General features: G+C 41.4%; 1 protein-coding gene across 7 annotated transcripts in view; it reads right to left on the bottom strand.

Annotated features, from left to right (window-relative positions):
* ATP13A3 (ATPase 13A3) overlaps positions 1 to 16377 on the bottom strand; it is a 429788-nt gene that overhangs the window by 356312 nt on the left and 57099 nt on the right. For 5 of the 7 annotated variants that reach the window (XM_069213169.1, XM_069213167.1, XM_069213166.1 and 2 more), the window contains exons 2-3: positions 10658 to 10716; positions 6924 to 7017 (exon numbers count right to left, since the gene is read on the bottom strand). In XM_069213169.1, the coding sequence (XP_069069270.1) occupies positions 6924 to 6968 (45 nt within the window). In that variant the 5' untranslated portion in view covers positions 6969 to 7017; positions 10658 to 10716. The remainder of the gene's footprint in view (positions 1 to 6923; positions 7018 to 10657; positions 10717 to 16377) is intronic. The other 2 variants (XM_069213168.1, XM_069213170.1) reach the window with 1 other exon arrangement.

Here is a 16377-nt window from a genome sequence, read left to right as displayed (position 1 = left end):
TCAAGGGAGATATGTATACTAAGGGACTTACCCGGATGCTAGCAGCAGAACATGACATCACTCAAGGCATCGACTATTTACATAGAAGTCAAAGCTGAAGGTCACTTGACTCTCTGAAACAAACCTTGTGTGTGAATTCCTCACCATCCAACCTCTCTTTCCAAAACTAAAAGGTAGCCCTTACTGATGTTGGCGTTTCAACAACCCCAATGACTAGTGTGAAATCAATATCCTCTGTTTCGGATCATAAGCTACATATCATGCATAATATGAAAAACGTGGTCACAAACGCAGAAATGTGGAAGAAGAAAAAAATATCTAAGCCAGCGCTCAGACCTATTTGTAGTGATGGAGGCCTAGATCATATCTAGACTTGATATGAGAAATTATCCCCTAATGGGCCTCCCTAAAAATACTGTATAACATTCAGCAGCACATCACGTGGAGCCACTTACATTGACCACATCATCACAGTCCACATCTCACTGCACTGACCAAAGCCCAGTGTGTTCAAAATGGCATGCCCTACGTTGCAAGTTCCCCTTCTACCCAAACTCTCCCATACCACGCTGAGAAACTTCCAATTTGAGTTGGCTGGAGAGTCCTCCGCAGAAAATAATAACCGCAAATGTAGATGCTAGGATCGAACTGAAAAAGCAACAAACTCGGGGTGAACCTTTTTCCTGGTAATGCAGTCACCGTCAGTAACTCTGTAACTTGCAAAGCAACAACGCTGAATCATGAGAAACATGGGATGGTTCGCAGTTTGCTTGTGCTTTTTAATCTTTGCAGCCACCACCTTCTGCGTAACTATCTTCAAGTTATTGCACTTTGCTTAACTGTTCTCACCTGCACATCACCGGCTTACTGATTGTTGAATGACCCCAACCCGTCTCAATTTTAGTAATATCACAACTTGGGTCCACAATAAAACCACCCTCTCCCTCGCCACGTTCTTTTATAGCTAAACTAAGTATCAGCAGCTACTCGATTCGTGGTCTTAATACAGTCTCTCTTCAATTACATTGGGTCATTACCTTCCCAATGTCTGCACAAACTGCTTATAGCCTGAGCGCCTGCATTTCCGTCCAGCCACTTCACCCTCACATTTTAATGTTTCACACCAATTTATAATAATGCTATTAGCAGAACCTACTCTTAGGTAGGTACTCGTGGGATTGCCAGCTATATCCTTCCGTCTTCCTACCATCCCTTTCCATGATGATAGTTATCCACTTCTACTCATCCCCACTCCATGACTGCGTCCGTCCCGTCAAGGCAGATCACCCTCCATTAAAACAACAGGTTTCCTTCCACAAAGGCTGATGGGTTTACTGCTATTTTTTTGTTTGAAGATTTGTCTCTTCCTAACTTGTCTCCCTGATATTCTGCATCCCAGAGGCCCTCACTGAACATGTATGGGATGCTTTTGAAGCCTGATCGTTTCACTGCTAGTGCTTAGCGTTCTACTAACTAATTCGTTCTTTGCTATCAAATACCCATCATCGAGATTCCCCTGCCTGTCCTCTGCCACTTCTTAGTTTCTGACCACAAAACAGTTACCACGTACAGTGCTGGGAGGGATGCTTGCAAGAAGGCTATCCGTAGACAATCGCTCGGGTAGGATTCAAACCGATCGTTTTTTGCCCACTGTGAACCTCGATGACAAGGTCGCCCTACAGGAATGGGGATTTTCCATTACAATTTCTATTGTGATTAACAAATCTGAAATCTTCAATTTTCACCCTCACAAGTTGTGCCAGGTTTGACCTGGTCAAAACTGTGCAGGCAAAAACCCTTGGGATGAGCAAGTACTGCTTGGGCTGGTATCATGTTTTAGGTGAAAACTTGTGCTCACTATGGAATGAGGACATGGATGGTTTCCGTTCTAGTGTTTTAGAGCTACTACTGCGCATGTCTAATGCTGGACACTATTGAAATGGGATCTAGGACAACTAAATACAAAGACATTTCCATGGAAGCAACTGGTTTTGAGGCCTGTGGTACTAAACCTTGAAACAATATGAACTGGGTAACTTTCTGTTTCTTTGCTTATTGACATGGTTTTCCATATAGGAAAGCATTTTACGTTTTATTACCAAATCTTGAAAAGCACATATCCAGCCGCCTGGGTAACAGGGCCCTACCCAGGTACCAAAGAGTAACCAACTTACTAAAATAACAGTGACAAGATAATGAGAGAAAGGGGAGCATCCCATGTGAGTGCCAACCAGATCTGTATCCCTTCCCCTTCATACCTCAACACGTTACGGCACAGTAAGTTGAGCAGTTTTGAGTTCTTATACTAGGTATTTCTCCATCAGGTGCAGAGGTTGGGCCAGTATCACAGGGCAACGGGGAGCTTGCCCTGTTCATTATACTGAATACTCAAAATCAGAGGGCAGGCATGGCTTTGAAGGGTCTGAGGTTGTGCAGGTGTTTCTCCCGAGTGGATTGACAGTTTGACTAGTTTGATCAGAAATGCACTATTACCATTGCTAAATCATTTCTGTGCAGGTGGAACAATCAGCCTAAAATCTTTCATCAACTATAGAGGACACCGTCCTTTTAACTCTTTCATGAAGCAAGGAGAGATTGGTGTAGTAAGTACTGTAGGATTTCTGTTGGTCTTGATTGGGTGGCAGCAGCCACTGAGGGCGCCATGAAATGTAAGAGGGTAATGGTTGACAGAGTAATAACACTATCCTTGTTTCTAGTTTGAATGTAGCGTAGGCCATCAAGTACATTTTTTAATCCTGAGTACAAAGTGAGTGTCTAGTTCTTCTCTAGCTTGTTTCCGGTCTACTTTTCAACTACACGTGCTCCCCATGACCCCGAAACTGCATTTACTAAGAATTCCTTTCACAATAAAAAAAATATATATACTCTTGTAATGAAAACGAATTTTGTTTAAGTAGATAACCTTCTGTGCTAGTGCTGTTTGGACATGATGTTGATAGCTGTACCTGTCATGCACAATTTACAGTCAGCACTGAAATCAACTGCGATAGAAGTGAACTATCTTTAGTAAGTTCTATTTAAAAGGTAATGAGGCAGTTGTCCTCGAGAATATGTCAGAACCTGCGGGGGTTGGGAGTGGGAAGGTGGGCGCACTATGGTGTGGGATATGTGATGTTGATTTCCTTTGTTTTGTCTTGTGTGTGCCACAGCCTCCTGCAGGACAGGTTTTGTACAGTATCACTGTCTGAGCGGTTACTGCTTGTGAAAAATAAATGTAAAAAAAATTGCTGTTATTCAAAAAAAATATAATGATGCAGGGTGATTTAAAAAGGTAACAGTATTAGCCCACAATCACAACTTGGGATGAATGCTAATACATTGTTTTTCTGCCCACCATGCCACTCCAGTTTGGACCCAGCCATATTCAAATCAGTCTTGACTCCGCTCCCCATTGAAATAGTCCAGCCTGAGCTTCCAAACCAGGTCCTCCCTGGACCGGAAACAAGCATCCTGGGAGCAGTTTGGGGGTATCACCCTCTCCTCAGCTAGGCTAGCTTGAATCCAGTTGCACAGTGAGCACAGGTCCCACGTTTTGGCATACCCTTCCCACTTACGGCGACAAAAGCAAGAAGAACAGATGATGGACAGAATGCTGAACAATACAAACATTCTCCCCCAATCACAGATTTGAGTTTAATCCATCTGTTTTTTGCCCATCATGCCACCCCAGTTTGGACCCAGACATATGTAAATCAGTCTTGACCCTGCTCCCTACGGGAACTGTCCAGCCCAAACTGCCAAGCCAGAAGAAAAGGAGAACTTGGTAGTTTGATAAGTTCACAGTAATACCTGGTTCCCAAGCCTCCAAGTACATGCACATACTTGTTAAAAGAGTTGACCAAGAGGACCCAGAAAATTGGAACTGACACACAGTCAGGGACGCTGAATATAAAACCTAGATCTCAAGTAGTACCATAGATGAAGCAAAAGGTTCTAGTCACTTATTGTCAGGGTGCTTCACATTACTCGTGCATATACACCAATTACAGAACAGCTATATCTGGGTGCTCTTATTTCCCAACCCTAGACTCAGCACGCAGAATCTCAGTAAGTTACAGAGGCTTACCACAAGCATCCAACACACCTCCAACATACCATGTTCAAGTTTCAATGGACTTCACTAGAATACTGTAACCAACAACACCACCCAGCATCATGCTGCTCTCACCTCCAAATCATCATGTTCAAAGATCTCAGTCACAACATGACTCCAAAGCCATGTATTTATTTTAAATTATTTGAAGTTATACTGTGGTAGGACTCAATCAAACCATCAGTACTATCACATACAAACACCCACCTCATAACCAGTGAACGTAAGAGATTAAAATAGCATAAATCTAACAAAACAGAATGAAAACATCTTTAGATTAGGATGAATATAGAGAAAATCATCAAGTCCCAAACTGAGCAACTGACAACCCTAAAGAAGAAAAAAAAACTCCTTCAGCGCTTCCACAGGAGCACATAAAATACCACAAAGATCTTCCAAGAGAAAACTCACTTTACTTTCACAGGAACCATTTTGAAACTTTCCATTTACCAAATGTTCCAGTAACAACACACATCCGAACATAAATATGCACTCATGAACAAGGATTTATCAAATTTGATGGTTGGCCTCCAAGATCCAGAAGAGAAACTCACCTGGATAGAGAGCGTTCTGCATTCAAAAACAATGGTGATGGGTGTTAGACAAACGCGAGATAGCACAAGTTAAAAGTTTTACAACAAGCTTCAAATGAGCTGAAACTAGCTGTCATTCTTCAAGTGTAGGGAAAAGAGGGTGTTTGAGGTGAGCAAGAAGTTGATTATGGAGGTTAATCAAGAGTTCGCTCTACACTGTTTTTGCTGGACTTCTCTCAATCATCTTTGCATAATATGGATACAACAGCAACTACAGTAAGGAGTTTTGTGGCTAAAGCCTTGTGGTTCCTACAGCTAAAGAACAGGAGGTGGCTTGTGATCTCTTCAAAATGTACATTATGAGGCACATGACTCCGTGTAATACCACAATGACAAATATGTTTTGTTCTTGAAGAATTCAACAGGTGCTTTTCAAGTTAGGAAAACGTGACAGTGTCCGGAATGGCTGTATTTAGTCATTGGCAAGAGCAGTGGTTATTATGTTAATATGCATCCTGTTTATTTTTGCGCCTAGTGCAGAATGGTGTGCACTGGAAATTCTGGTGGCAAGTTTGAATGTATGAGGATCAGAGTGATGTGGGGTTGGATTGTGCCATGACTCATTGAGATGCAACAGGAGGTTTAATTCTAATATTGAAAAAGAAAACACTAAAGGGCCTATCCACAAACTACATTTTGTAATGTGTTTAGTAGTACTACAATGGTACCTCTGATGTATTGCAATACATTTTAGCAGTAAATGAGAGAGTAACCTGGGGAAATGATGGGAAAATGAGGAATACTTACTCTTCTCTACTCCCCTACCAATAGTAGTAAGGAGGGGTAAGGACAGGTTAAGAGCAGAACAGGCAAAGAGAAAAATCCACCTACAAACGAGCAAGTCCACTGCTGTTTACAAACTACACTTCTAAAGTTTCTGCAGCCAAAAAGAACCCAAAACAGACAGAAATGTACTCAAGCAACACATGTGGCCACTCATGGACACTGCAACACACTCCTATAGAACATAATGACGGCAAGGACTTAATTCTATTTAACATTATTTAACATAGGGTGTTATTTCAAGTCTTAGCATTTTATATTTTAAACTTTATATTTAGTTTATAAATATTTTGATTAAAGACTTGTATTTTTTCAAAAAACAAAAAACATTTAATACAATAAAAAATCAAATGAAATACTTTATACTGCAGTGTAGCAAATATTACAAATAACACAGAGATAGGGTATGATGTTTTTTAAATGTAATACCTGTACATTTTAAATATTTCTATTTATTAATTTGAGTTATTGTGCTGTAACATTTATGGTTTATGGTACAGGTTAATAATTACATTTTAATTTTAGTTTTAAAGAATTAAGACACTTATTTTTGCCTATACTTTACTGTATGGGATAATCCGCCTAGGTGTGAAAAGTTACTAGCATTAATTTCATAGTCCTAAATCCTATTCTAGCTGGCTTTACTTCTTGTATTGAAGTGGTGGAGATATGCACGCATTCACCAAATAGTAAATTTACACTCACAGATATGGGATTGCAGAAAAGTGACTACAAGGTGCAGTACTAAAGTTTACAAGTGAGGAAATGTGCATATATAAATTGAATTTTGTGAATAGGTCCACCATTGTTTCTTTTTCATAAGAATACATTTATGCTGTGCCAGAAGAGAGAGGGATTGATTCCTCTATTTTGTTGGTGATGCACATCAGTTTTCTCTTCAGCATGCACCCTGAATGTAGAAAGGTTTTCACAAAATTTACAAATGTTCTGGTAGTAAACACACAATCGGGAAGAATTGGATGAGCAGGCTTTTCCGTTTAGATGCTCAGAATTTGCTGTGCAAAACATTTGTCTAGTCCTTTTAAAAGGTGAGCTTGCCACTTTGCTTAATATACCCCAAACAGTACCCAGAAAAACACAAGAGCTATATTTCTAGTAATATTATTAGCTATCAAAAAATAATCTTTTTTGTGCAGTGTTTCCAACTGATGTTTTTCCGTCTTTAAGCGTTGTAAATAAGTGTTACTCTTGCACAGTTTAATAGTACTCAATTTTACTGACCTAGGAAGAACAGAAGGTCCAGTTTTCATGGCTGGGATTGAAACTCTAGGTCTGCGGACCACAACTGATACATATAGCTAGGGATTAACTCACTAAGCAACCATTCAGGCTGAGATGCAAACATGACCAGTCTGACAAGAACTTCAACTAGTAATTTAATCAAAGTAAATTTGCACAATTTGACTGATTACCATCTCATCCTCCTCGCCTTTGTTGATCCTTTTCTCTTTCTCCATGTTTTCAGCATCAGTGGCTTCCTCTTCTGCTCGAGGTATTGGGGTGCAGCTAGAAATGAGATAAATAAAAAAAACTAAGTTAGGACGCACAGGGCATGCAGGGCATGTATGACATAAACGAGAAAACCTACAGTCCCACAACAAAAGTCTGAAAAATACTCTACTGTGCTTTTTATGTGAATAATGGACAATACTATGATGAATATATAAGGTATGTACCATTAACAGTCCTCTTTTTGATTACCATCTGCTGGCCCAAAGTACTAGTCAACTACCATTCGATCTCCAACTGACTACGTTGCAGCAATTTCATGCAACTAAGATTATGAGACAAACTAGAAGGATATGTGGATTTTAGCCAACTTCTCCAGGGGCACAAAAACTACCCTGATTAATGAGGCAAGAGCTACTAATTAATTGAGGACACACTAAACAGCCCTCAATAGGCTTCACCTTAAACCTGCAACATATAGACCATGTAATCCTAATTAAGAAGCTTGAATATTGCAGCAGGTACAGTTCTGCAAAGGATTCATTCATTGCTCTCCAACCACTGTCATGACTGGATAATTCAAATTCTCTATACATCCAGTGGACTGAAGCACCACTCAAAGTTAATCTCCCTTCAGTTTTCTCTTCAACATCTACTTATGCCCTTGGGCTCAATTTCTTGAGCAGCACCAGTTGAACTTCCAAATTTACACCAGTGACACACAGACCCATTTTGGGGATAGAGATCCCAACAAACGTCACTTCATTCACCGACCTCAGACTTACTAGAGGAGAATTTCCAGTACCTGAATGGTGCCAAGACGCAGATCCTATTACACAAAGTAACCGAGTCCGGTTCACTATTATCTGCTTAGTGTTATACCTGGCATCCTTGGTGTGGTCTCCCCTGACTTTTTTGCCTTCTGAAGTCCTGTTTTGCGGACTTCATTTTTGCTGGCTTTAGGACTCTGGGCATTTACCGCTGCTAGCCAGTGCTAAAGTGCACGTGCTCCTTAAAGTATAGTAACACTGGCTTATCCACAACTGGAATATTTATTGTACTTGATTAGATTCCCTAATAAAGTGCATTAGATGTGCCCAGGCCTGTAAATTAAATGCTATTAGTGGGCCTGCAGCATTGATTTGCTACCCAGTTCAGTAGCCCATTAAAAATGTCTCAGGAAGAAACTGCAGAGCCTGTGTGGGCAGTTTTAAACTGCCATGTCAACCTGGCAAGTTAACCCTATTGTCAGGCCCAACCCTTCCTTTTTAATACATACAAGTCACCCCCAAGGTAGATGCGTGACAGCTACAAAGGCAGTGCGAAGTGTATGTAAAATGTTTAACATGTACTTTTTAGTTTTACATGTTCAGGCAGTAAACAACTCTTAAATTCGTTTTTCACCACTGCAAGGCCTACCGCTCCCATAGGTTAACATTGGGATTGATTACCTTGTCACATTTTTTTAAGTGTAATTTCCAGTTAGAAGAGATGGGACCCCTAAGTTTGGTGTCTCTGGAATCACAATTTAAAATATCCCAATTTAGGATAAACTCGTTTTTTAAATTGTAGTTCTGAAAAATGCCACTTTTAGAAAGTTGGCATTTTCTTACTTGAAACATTCTGTGCCATCTGCCTGTGTCTGAATACACATCTGGGTGAGTGACAGCTGGCCTCTTGTGCAATTCCTTCAGACAGTCAAACACCAAGGAAGCCTATGTGTCACTGATGGGCCACCAACATCCTGATGGCCGTTCCTGGGCAGGGGGGGGAAGGAGGAGCTGACACTTATAACTGAATGGGCTGTATCGTGATCCCACACAAACGGCTGTATAACCCCCTGTTATGAGTCTAGAGCCAGGGCAGGAAGGGCAGGGACTCTGTGCACTTCAAAGGCCTCTCTATGAAGTCTCCCCAACTTTAAAGGGACCATTGGATATAAAAACTGGGCTTCAGACACCACTAACTCAGTACACTTCTGAACCTGATGACATACCACCAGGAAGGACTGCTGTGTTGCCAAAGGGACTGTCACTGTGGTGTACTTTTCTGGACTCCTGCTCTGCTGTGCCTGCCCTGCTGCCCTCCTTGCTTGGGAGTGAGAAGTACTGGACCAGAATCTCTATATCCCCAGAACCATAGTGATTTCAAGGTCTTGCCGGCTTGCCTTCTGTTCTGAAGTTTCAGGGACATTAAAAACTTCTCTTAATCCTGCAACATCACCTGAACTTTGTTTGCTACTAGTCCTTCCCTGCCAAGTGGTGCCAATCCAGTCCTTGGAAGTGGATATAAAGTGCTGCAACTGCCACAACCCGCACATCGACGCAGTTGCACCAGTAGGAACTGACATATCGCCTACTTCAAGGACACTGCTTTGTCAACTGTGTGGCTCAACTACGATACAAAACCTACATTGGTGAAAGCCACTGCATATCGATTTATGCGGCTGTGAACCAACGCATCGGCTACATCAAGCAGAATCGACACCAATGCATTGCATGACTCTGCTCCATGCATCAGGCCTCATCGACTGCGCAACAAGGTACTTTTTCCATCAGTACAAAGTTGGTCCCTGTGTCTGACCCGTGCTCGATCTCAGTCAGCCTGACTTTTCAGATTTGACCCAGTCTAGCACTACCAGATAGTCCCGGTTGGCAATTTATGCTTTTAAACATAACAACTAAGTTTAAACTTCCAAAATTCATATCTCAACTTCCACCTATTGGATTCTGGTTGTTTTGGCTTGTTTTGTTCATTAAATTAAGCTCTATTTTTCTAACCTGGTGTGGTATCTTTTTGTGAACTGTTTGCACTGATTTACTGTCCGTGGTGTTGCACAAATACTTTACATATTGCCTCCTAAGTTAAGGCTGCCTGCTCTGTGCCAAGCTACTAGAGCGTGAGCACAGGTTAATTTATGGTGTTTAACTGACTTACCCTGACTAGATTTGTGGTCCCTCCTTGGACAGAGAGCATACCTCTGTCAACTAGAGACCCAATTTCTAAACCTTAGCGCCCCCCCACAAGCCAAGGAACCAGGCCTTTTACATCACCAAACATTAGGGTCTCAGGATTTTTTTCAATGCAAACCTCTCATTCTTGTTCCTATCAATTTTGATGGCAGGGGACACAGATACACAGATATTTCCGCTTTTGAAAATCTTTTCACTACTACACACCAACCTGAGAGTTAAACTGATGCAAGCTCTTAACCAAGTACAAGTCAACTATTATTGTGCCCCTCAAAATTCATTGCAGAGCAACAAAGGCAATGGAACCAGGATGCCAGTAAGGGGCTTAGTGTACATAAACTCATGTTTAAAGATATCCACTTGCTCCCTGCTGATGGCAGCATCAAATTGAACGTCCTACACACCAACCACAAAGAATCCTGGGGCAAAGGCTTTTTGTCTCTGCAGAACCTGTTACCTCACTACACTTCAATCAGAGCTTTCAACTCAAAGTCCAACCCTCAGATCAACCAACAATCATTCAATAGAATAACCCAAGGAGGAAGATCAATGGATGTGTATTAGGACCTAGACGGTTGCATGCAGTGGGGACGAATAAGAGATCTGAACCAAGCTACATACAGTTCAAAAATGTACTATAAAAAAACAAAAAAACAAACTCCTCAAAGTTGATTCCAACATACAACAGGAGTGGTGGCAGAATAATGTTACAGACAGTTAATTACCTATCAACTGGACTTTAGTCTCCCATTCTGTGTGCTTTTTCACTCTTCTGTCATGTTCTCTAAATGAAAGTAACAAAGAGGAGACATAGTGCACTTTAGAAACTGGCTAAATAAGTACACTCAAACCAACGAAACAAACACCATCGTAACAATAACTCAATTTTGGCATCCTCCAAAGAAATAGATAAAATAAGGAGACCAATAGGATGATTCGTGCAGGAAACTACAAGTGGAGCATATTATGTGAATTAGGCTGCCAGCAAGGAATGTAGAGGATCAAAGAGCAGATTTAATTGCCATAATTCTAACATTCTAGTTTAATTTTAAGCTCTTCCTCTTATGAAAGAGCATGCTCCATAGGATCAGCTGGATATGATAAACAAGAAACGCAGTATAACCTGCTTCTATAATAGACTCAAATGCGAGATACAGAGAACAATGAGAACTACTTTGATCACAAGAAACCAGTAGCGTTACAGTCACAATATTCATCACAAGGTCAATCATTTAGTGATACGCAAACCATTATTTTCTAGTCTCTGGTCTGACCTGGAGGTGTCTTGCTACAAGCCCCAACAATTACTACGGTGCCATGAAACAACTAGCGATATTATTGGCATAAAATTCTCCACAAAGTTAACTCACATGCACTATGCAATGAACAAACACAAGCTCTGCAAAATATGTACTCCTATATATCTTTTGTATACATGAATAGCTACTCTTGAGTTATAGTTCAAATAATAAGCCCATTGGAAAATTAGTTTTGAATTACTTAGAAGATTGGTTAATGGTTTTGAGAAAAATCTTTCCTATAAGAAGTAAACCTGCATGTTCAGGTACTGGTGGGTCTGGTGAGAGGGTTGCAAGAGGGGGCCTTACAGCAGAACTAGCTGCATTAAAACCATTACCCAGCAGTATGTCTATGTCAAAGTGTTCTGTTACCTTAAACGAACAAGCACTGGAGTGATGCTCAATGGAGATGGATGCTCCTTTTTTCCCTTCTCCTTTTGGAGAGGTCAAACCCAGTTTAGAAAGTGGTCAGTGACTAAGCTCTTGTAATTGGCTGTCAGATTGGGAGGTATCAGACTGTGATAATAGGAACAGGGGTACAGGAGATTGCATACTGGGACAGGTGCTCGAGTATATAGTGCTGATCCTTGTGTTGTACAATTCCCACACGATACAGAAGCCAGGGATGGAGGAGTTGCAGACAGGATTCTATCTTGGATTTATGAATGCTTGTGCAGATTGGTCGAGTGGCTGGTTCATATACAATAGAGTTGTCCAAGGTTGCATTTTGTTTTTGAAATCACCTCAAAAATGCTGAACAGAATAGGACATGAAAATATGGCTTATTCAAAGACACACTCCTGTTTTGGATTAGCAAATATCTTATCTAGTTGCTTAAAAACACCCATAGATTTTGATACATTATTTAAAGTGGAAAAATGAAACTACAAGTAATGAAAAAGACCATTTTGTACACGCGTTATAAACCAGCTCGCAGACAAGAGTAGGCCAGTTATGGATCCTTATACTAACATATATAGACCTCTGGGTCCCAGTTTGGATAAGCAGAACACAAGAAATACCCAGCCTGGACTGAGTGAATAAATTATTGTGGATAATGCAAAGCCTATGGCCATGCACTGCGACAAGTGTCCAGAGGGCTTGGCTTTAGGCCATGTAGTAAGGGTACATACACTGGGCAATAGTACTGGGTATACGGGGTGGTTGGAGAGCAAGCACTTTGCTCAGTGCCATAAATATATGGACAAAAGAATGGCCCTGTTCATAGAGGCACAGGCTCTCTATGTGTTTTCTTACATGCTAGTAAGGCCCATCATACAGATTAACAAAGCACAACACTGAGAAATACATTTCTCTTCACATTTATTAAAAGTAGCAGAAGGCTGGAAAAGGCTGCGCCAGAACATGCCAGCAGAACAACTCAAAGGAGTACTTTTACCAAAAATGAATATCTCTATGTAAAAACCAGTGGACATACTTGTATCATGCTACATACTTGATACATCCAAGCACTGTAGAGGGTGAAAGGTTGTAGGTGAGGGAGGTGGGTGTTAGTCCTCAGATAAGATCCAAAGCAAAAACAAAAAAATGAAAATAGTTGTACTTTATATGAAAAAAAAAAAAAAAAAAAAAAAAAAAACACTCTAGGCCTAGCCAATGTGGGCGCATAAACAAGGTAGCCAGGATACGTTTTCCAAGACTATGTCTCACCTCCTCATACAGATTCTCATATGAAGGACCACCAGGCTTAAACGGAGTCAAAGGTATAAGAACCATTTCAACGGTGAAGAACTGAGAGCTGATCCCTTCCAGGGAAGGCCGGATGCCTGTGAGGGGAAACAGCATCAAAAGGAGGGTGATTCTGTGGACAAATGCCCACCTGGGGGAACTGGCTTCCTGTGAGGGAGAACTGCATCAAAATGGGATACCGCTATAGACTCTGATTTTTTTTTACAAGAAAACAAAGACTAGCGTAGATCCCCCTTTTGTTACTTTCATTATTTTTTGCAAGGTGGGTGGAAAACGGGAAACTTTGGCTAAATACGAATAAAAGCATACTAACTATAAACAAGTGGCTGATTCGTCTTGTCAATGCTAAAGCTGTATTGGAGTAACTGACTGAACAAGTAATGCTGTGGAGTCAGTCTGAAGCAATAATGAGGGAAAACAACTTTCTCAGTAGAGGGGAAAGGCTATATTGATGTCATGAGAGCTCATCCACTGTTTGTTACAACTGGACTCCGCAAAAGCCAAGCATTTGTCTCCTACACAGTCTGTAGACTTATTTCACTAACGTGTCTGTAGTTTTTGGTAGCACTAGGACACCTTCCATGGTATTTGCGTGACTTTCTCAAAGAATTGCATCTAGAGATTCGCTTCTGGTTTCATACTTTGAAGCACGGCATCCCAGCAAAGAAGGCATGCATTGCCTTTTAATAGAGACACTTGGTTCAAGAAATAGAAAAAATGAAACATATGGCAAACACCTCTATGTGTTTTTAAATAACTAATGCTTGGTTCTCTGTCGTTTTTGCTTTTGGAAATATTGTTTGGGTTTTATGCACTGAGGCAGGTTTAGTGCTAGAGTAATGCTGTTTTGAGCTCTTGCTAATTTGTGGAGAGCAGTCTCATTCATCAAATGGTGGCAGCTAATTAGTAGGGTTGGGCAGTGAACTCACGGAGTTTGTGGAGACTGTTCCTCGTTCGCGCTTGCCAACATTAAGTTGGTAAGCGTGAGTGAGGAAAATCACCACCTCCCAGCAAGATTTCGCAATGCGGGCAGTCGCAAATGGTCGCTACCACCAGCATTGAGAAATCTTCCATTCACTTTGAGGAAGTTGCCGCTGGAGTAGAAAATCTACTCAGGTGGCAGAAAAGAAGAAGTGCCCTCTTGTGTTGCACGTGGTGCCGTTCTCGTTGATGTTTCAGCACGGGACAAAAACCTGGTGCTTAAAAAAAGTCAGTGCAAACAGCGTGACCTAACACTCCGCGTTGGCAGAACTCTGCATAGTGCAGCGGAGTTTTTTGGCCACTTTGCCAAGATCTGCATAGCAGCATTCTGAGAACTCCGCCCAGGCCTACTAACCAGGAAATATTCTATGACGACTACGAAAGGCGGCATCTCTTGATGCGGTTGAAAATATGCTGTCCTTGTGGCATTCATGTTTACACTGTACTGTAGTTGGGAACTTTTTCTTTCATTATTGTAAACTACAATACATACTAAATTACTTTCAAGGTCTCTAATCTCGTACCCCTCTTTCTTGTCTTTCTCACACCTCCCACTGTAGCCCCTGATCGTCCCTACTCTCTCCCCCTTGTGCCCAGTGCTTAACTTGTAAATAAGGATAAAAATGTGCAGTGCCCAAAACTCTCCTCTGAAACTCGCGGCTCCTGCATTTAAATGTGGGAGCACAGATGCTGAGGAGCGTAGTCCTGACGCTATCTTGGGCCTCTTAAATCCATTTACAGCCACTCCCTGCCCCTTCAGCTCACTCTAGTAGGTTTCTTTCTTTGTGAAGCTTTTTCCTTTTTCTCTTCCTTCGTCTTTCCCATGAGTCTTTTGCTCACATTAAATGCTTGAGGCAGAAAAATAAGTGCCGGCCCTCAAAGATAACTGCCGGTGCCCCACACCGGAAAACATCAGCTCAAATTAAGCACTGCCTGTGGCCATTCCCTGACTGATGTATTTATTGAACTTTTATACAGTATTGTTAAAAGAGTGGTTAAATCAGAGAGCCCCCACCAACACCAAAGATAGCATAGAGTGGGACACCAAACAACATTAATAAATAAATATTAAAAATTAGAAAACAAATTACAACTGCAGCTTACATCTCAGGGGAGTCACAAGTCTCTTCCGTAGCCTGAAGCCAATACTTACATACAATACCTGAAACTCCTACATACATACAACCCACTGATTAACAAAAAACAAAATGAAATGCCGCAGACTACAGAGCAGGACTGTAATTACATTGAAGAAATACCAAACACAGGCGACTAATTACTATATAAATAGTCGGCAATAACATCAATCAATCAAGGGTGATACAGCGAGAGCTGGATCTGTCAACAGTTTCATCTGGTTCTCTTAGAAGAGGAAATAAACGTCCTTATTTACAGCCCCAGATACGAAGAACAATAAAAGGCTACAATGATTAATGTACCCCAAAGTTTCATAATCGTCCTAGAACTGAGAGAAAAGGCAGAAAAAAAAATCTTGTCACCTTGGACATTGCCACAGACAAAAGCAAGTAAGTAAACTAGCAAATCCCAGCAATCCAGAAAGTGTTCACAACAATGTAACTGCCATCAGTTAGATCCATAAAGCATTAGAAAGATGGGGCGAAGGAGGGAGAAATAAAAGGAGTGCATGAAAAAACTAGAATATTCAGAGCTTCAAAAAACAGCCTCATCTAAGCGCATTCTCGTGTATCTTCTAGGTGAAGAATGGCCAATAAAGTGAAGCAGGCCAAACAGAACCAGGCGCTCTGGACAGTCCGTCCACTTCAGAAGGGGATTTTAAAAGAAACAAATCAATCTATCACAGGCAATTTAAGGAGCCGAACGTCTGCACAGGATTACTGATCTACTATCCAACCAAGTCGGAAACATGAAATAAGGATTGCCATCGATATCATTCACGGCAAAGACACTTCCCATTTTACTGCCGCTGGTCCAAGTACTGCTAGCCTGGCACATCGTGGACAGGATCTTCACACTGCCATTGGAACGGGCTGTCTTGAATAGGCGGCATCGTTTGTTAGACGCAGAATCAGGAATATACAAGTTCCTGTTTAGCGAAGGAAATGTGACTGAGGCGGATCACAGCCTTTGAATTTAATCTGCTACGTGTGCAATAAACAAGAGACAGTAGCAGACTGAAAGGAGCACAGGCACGTTGAAGCCACACAGCTCCAAACCCCTGCTGCCAGAACTGGTCTGTGTCCTGGCAGAAGGGTCAGCAGGGTGGGTAGATGCGCCCGGGCCTGCTCACTGCCGGTGCCCCTCCGAAACGGAGAGCTACATAGGGGCAAATGATAAACAGGTAGAGTAAAATAAACGAGCAAGGTGACTAAAGCATCCTGATAAAGTGATGAGGAAAAGACAAATAAAAGCAGCTCTTATAGAGGTAACTGAAAGCTTCAGGTGCATTTTCTGTAAATGTATTCTTGAAATGTAGA

Source organism: Pleurodeles waltl, chromosome 11, assembly GCF_031143425.1.
Source record: "Pleurodeles waltl isolate 20211129_DDA chromosome 11, aPleWal1.hap1.20221129, whole genome shotgun sequence".
In the NCBI taxonomy this organism is placed as follows: Eukaryota; Metazoa; Chordata; class Amphibia; order Caudata; family Salamandridae; genus Pleurodeles; species Pleurodeles waltl.
Note: the sequence above shows the minus strand (reverse complement) of the source record. Positions and strands in the feature narration are given on the sequence as shown.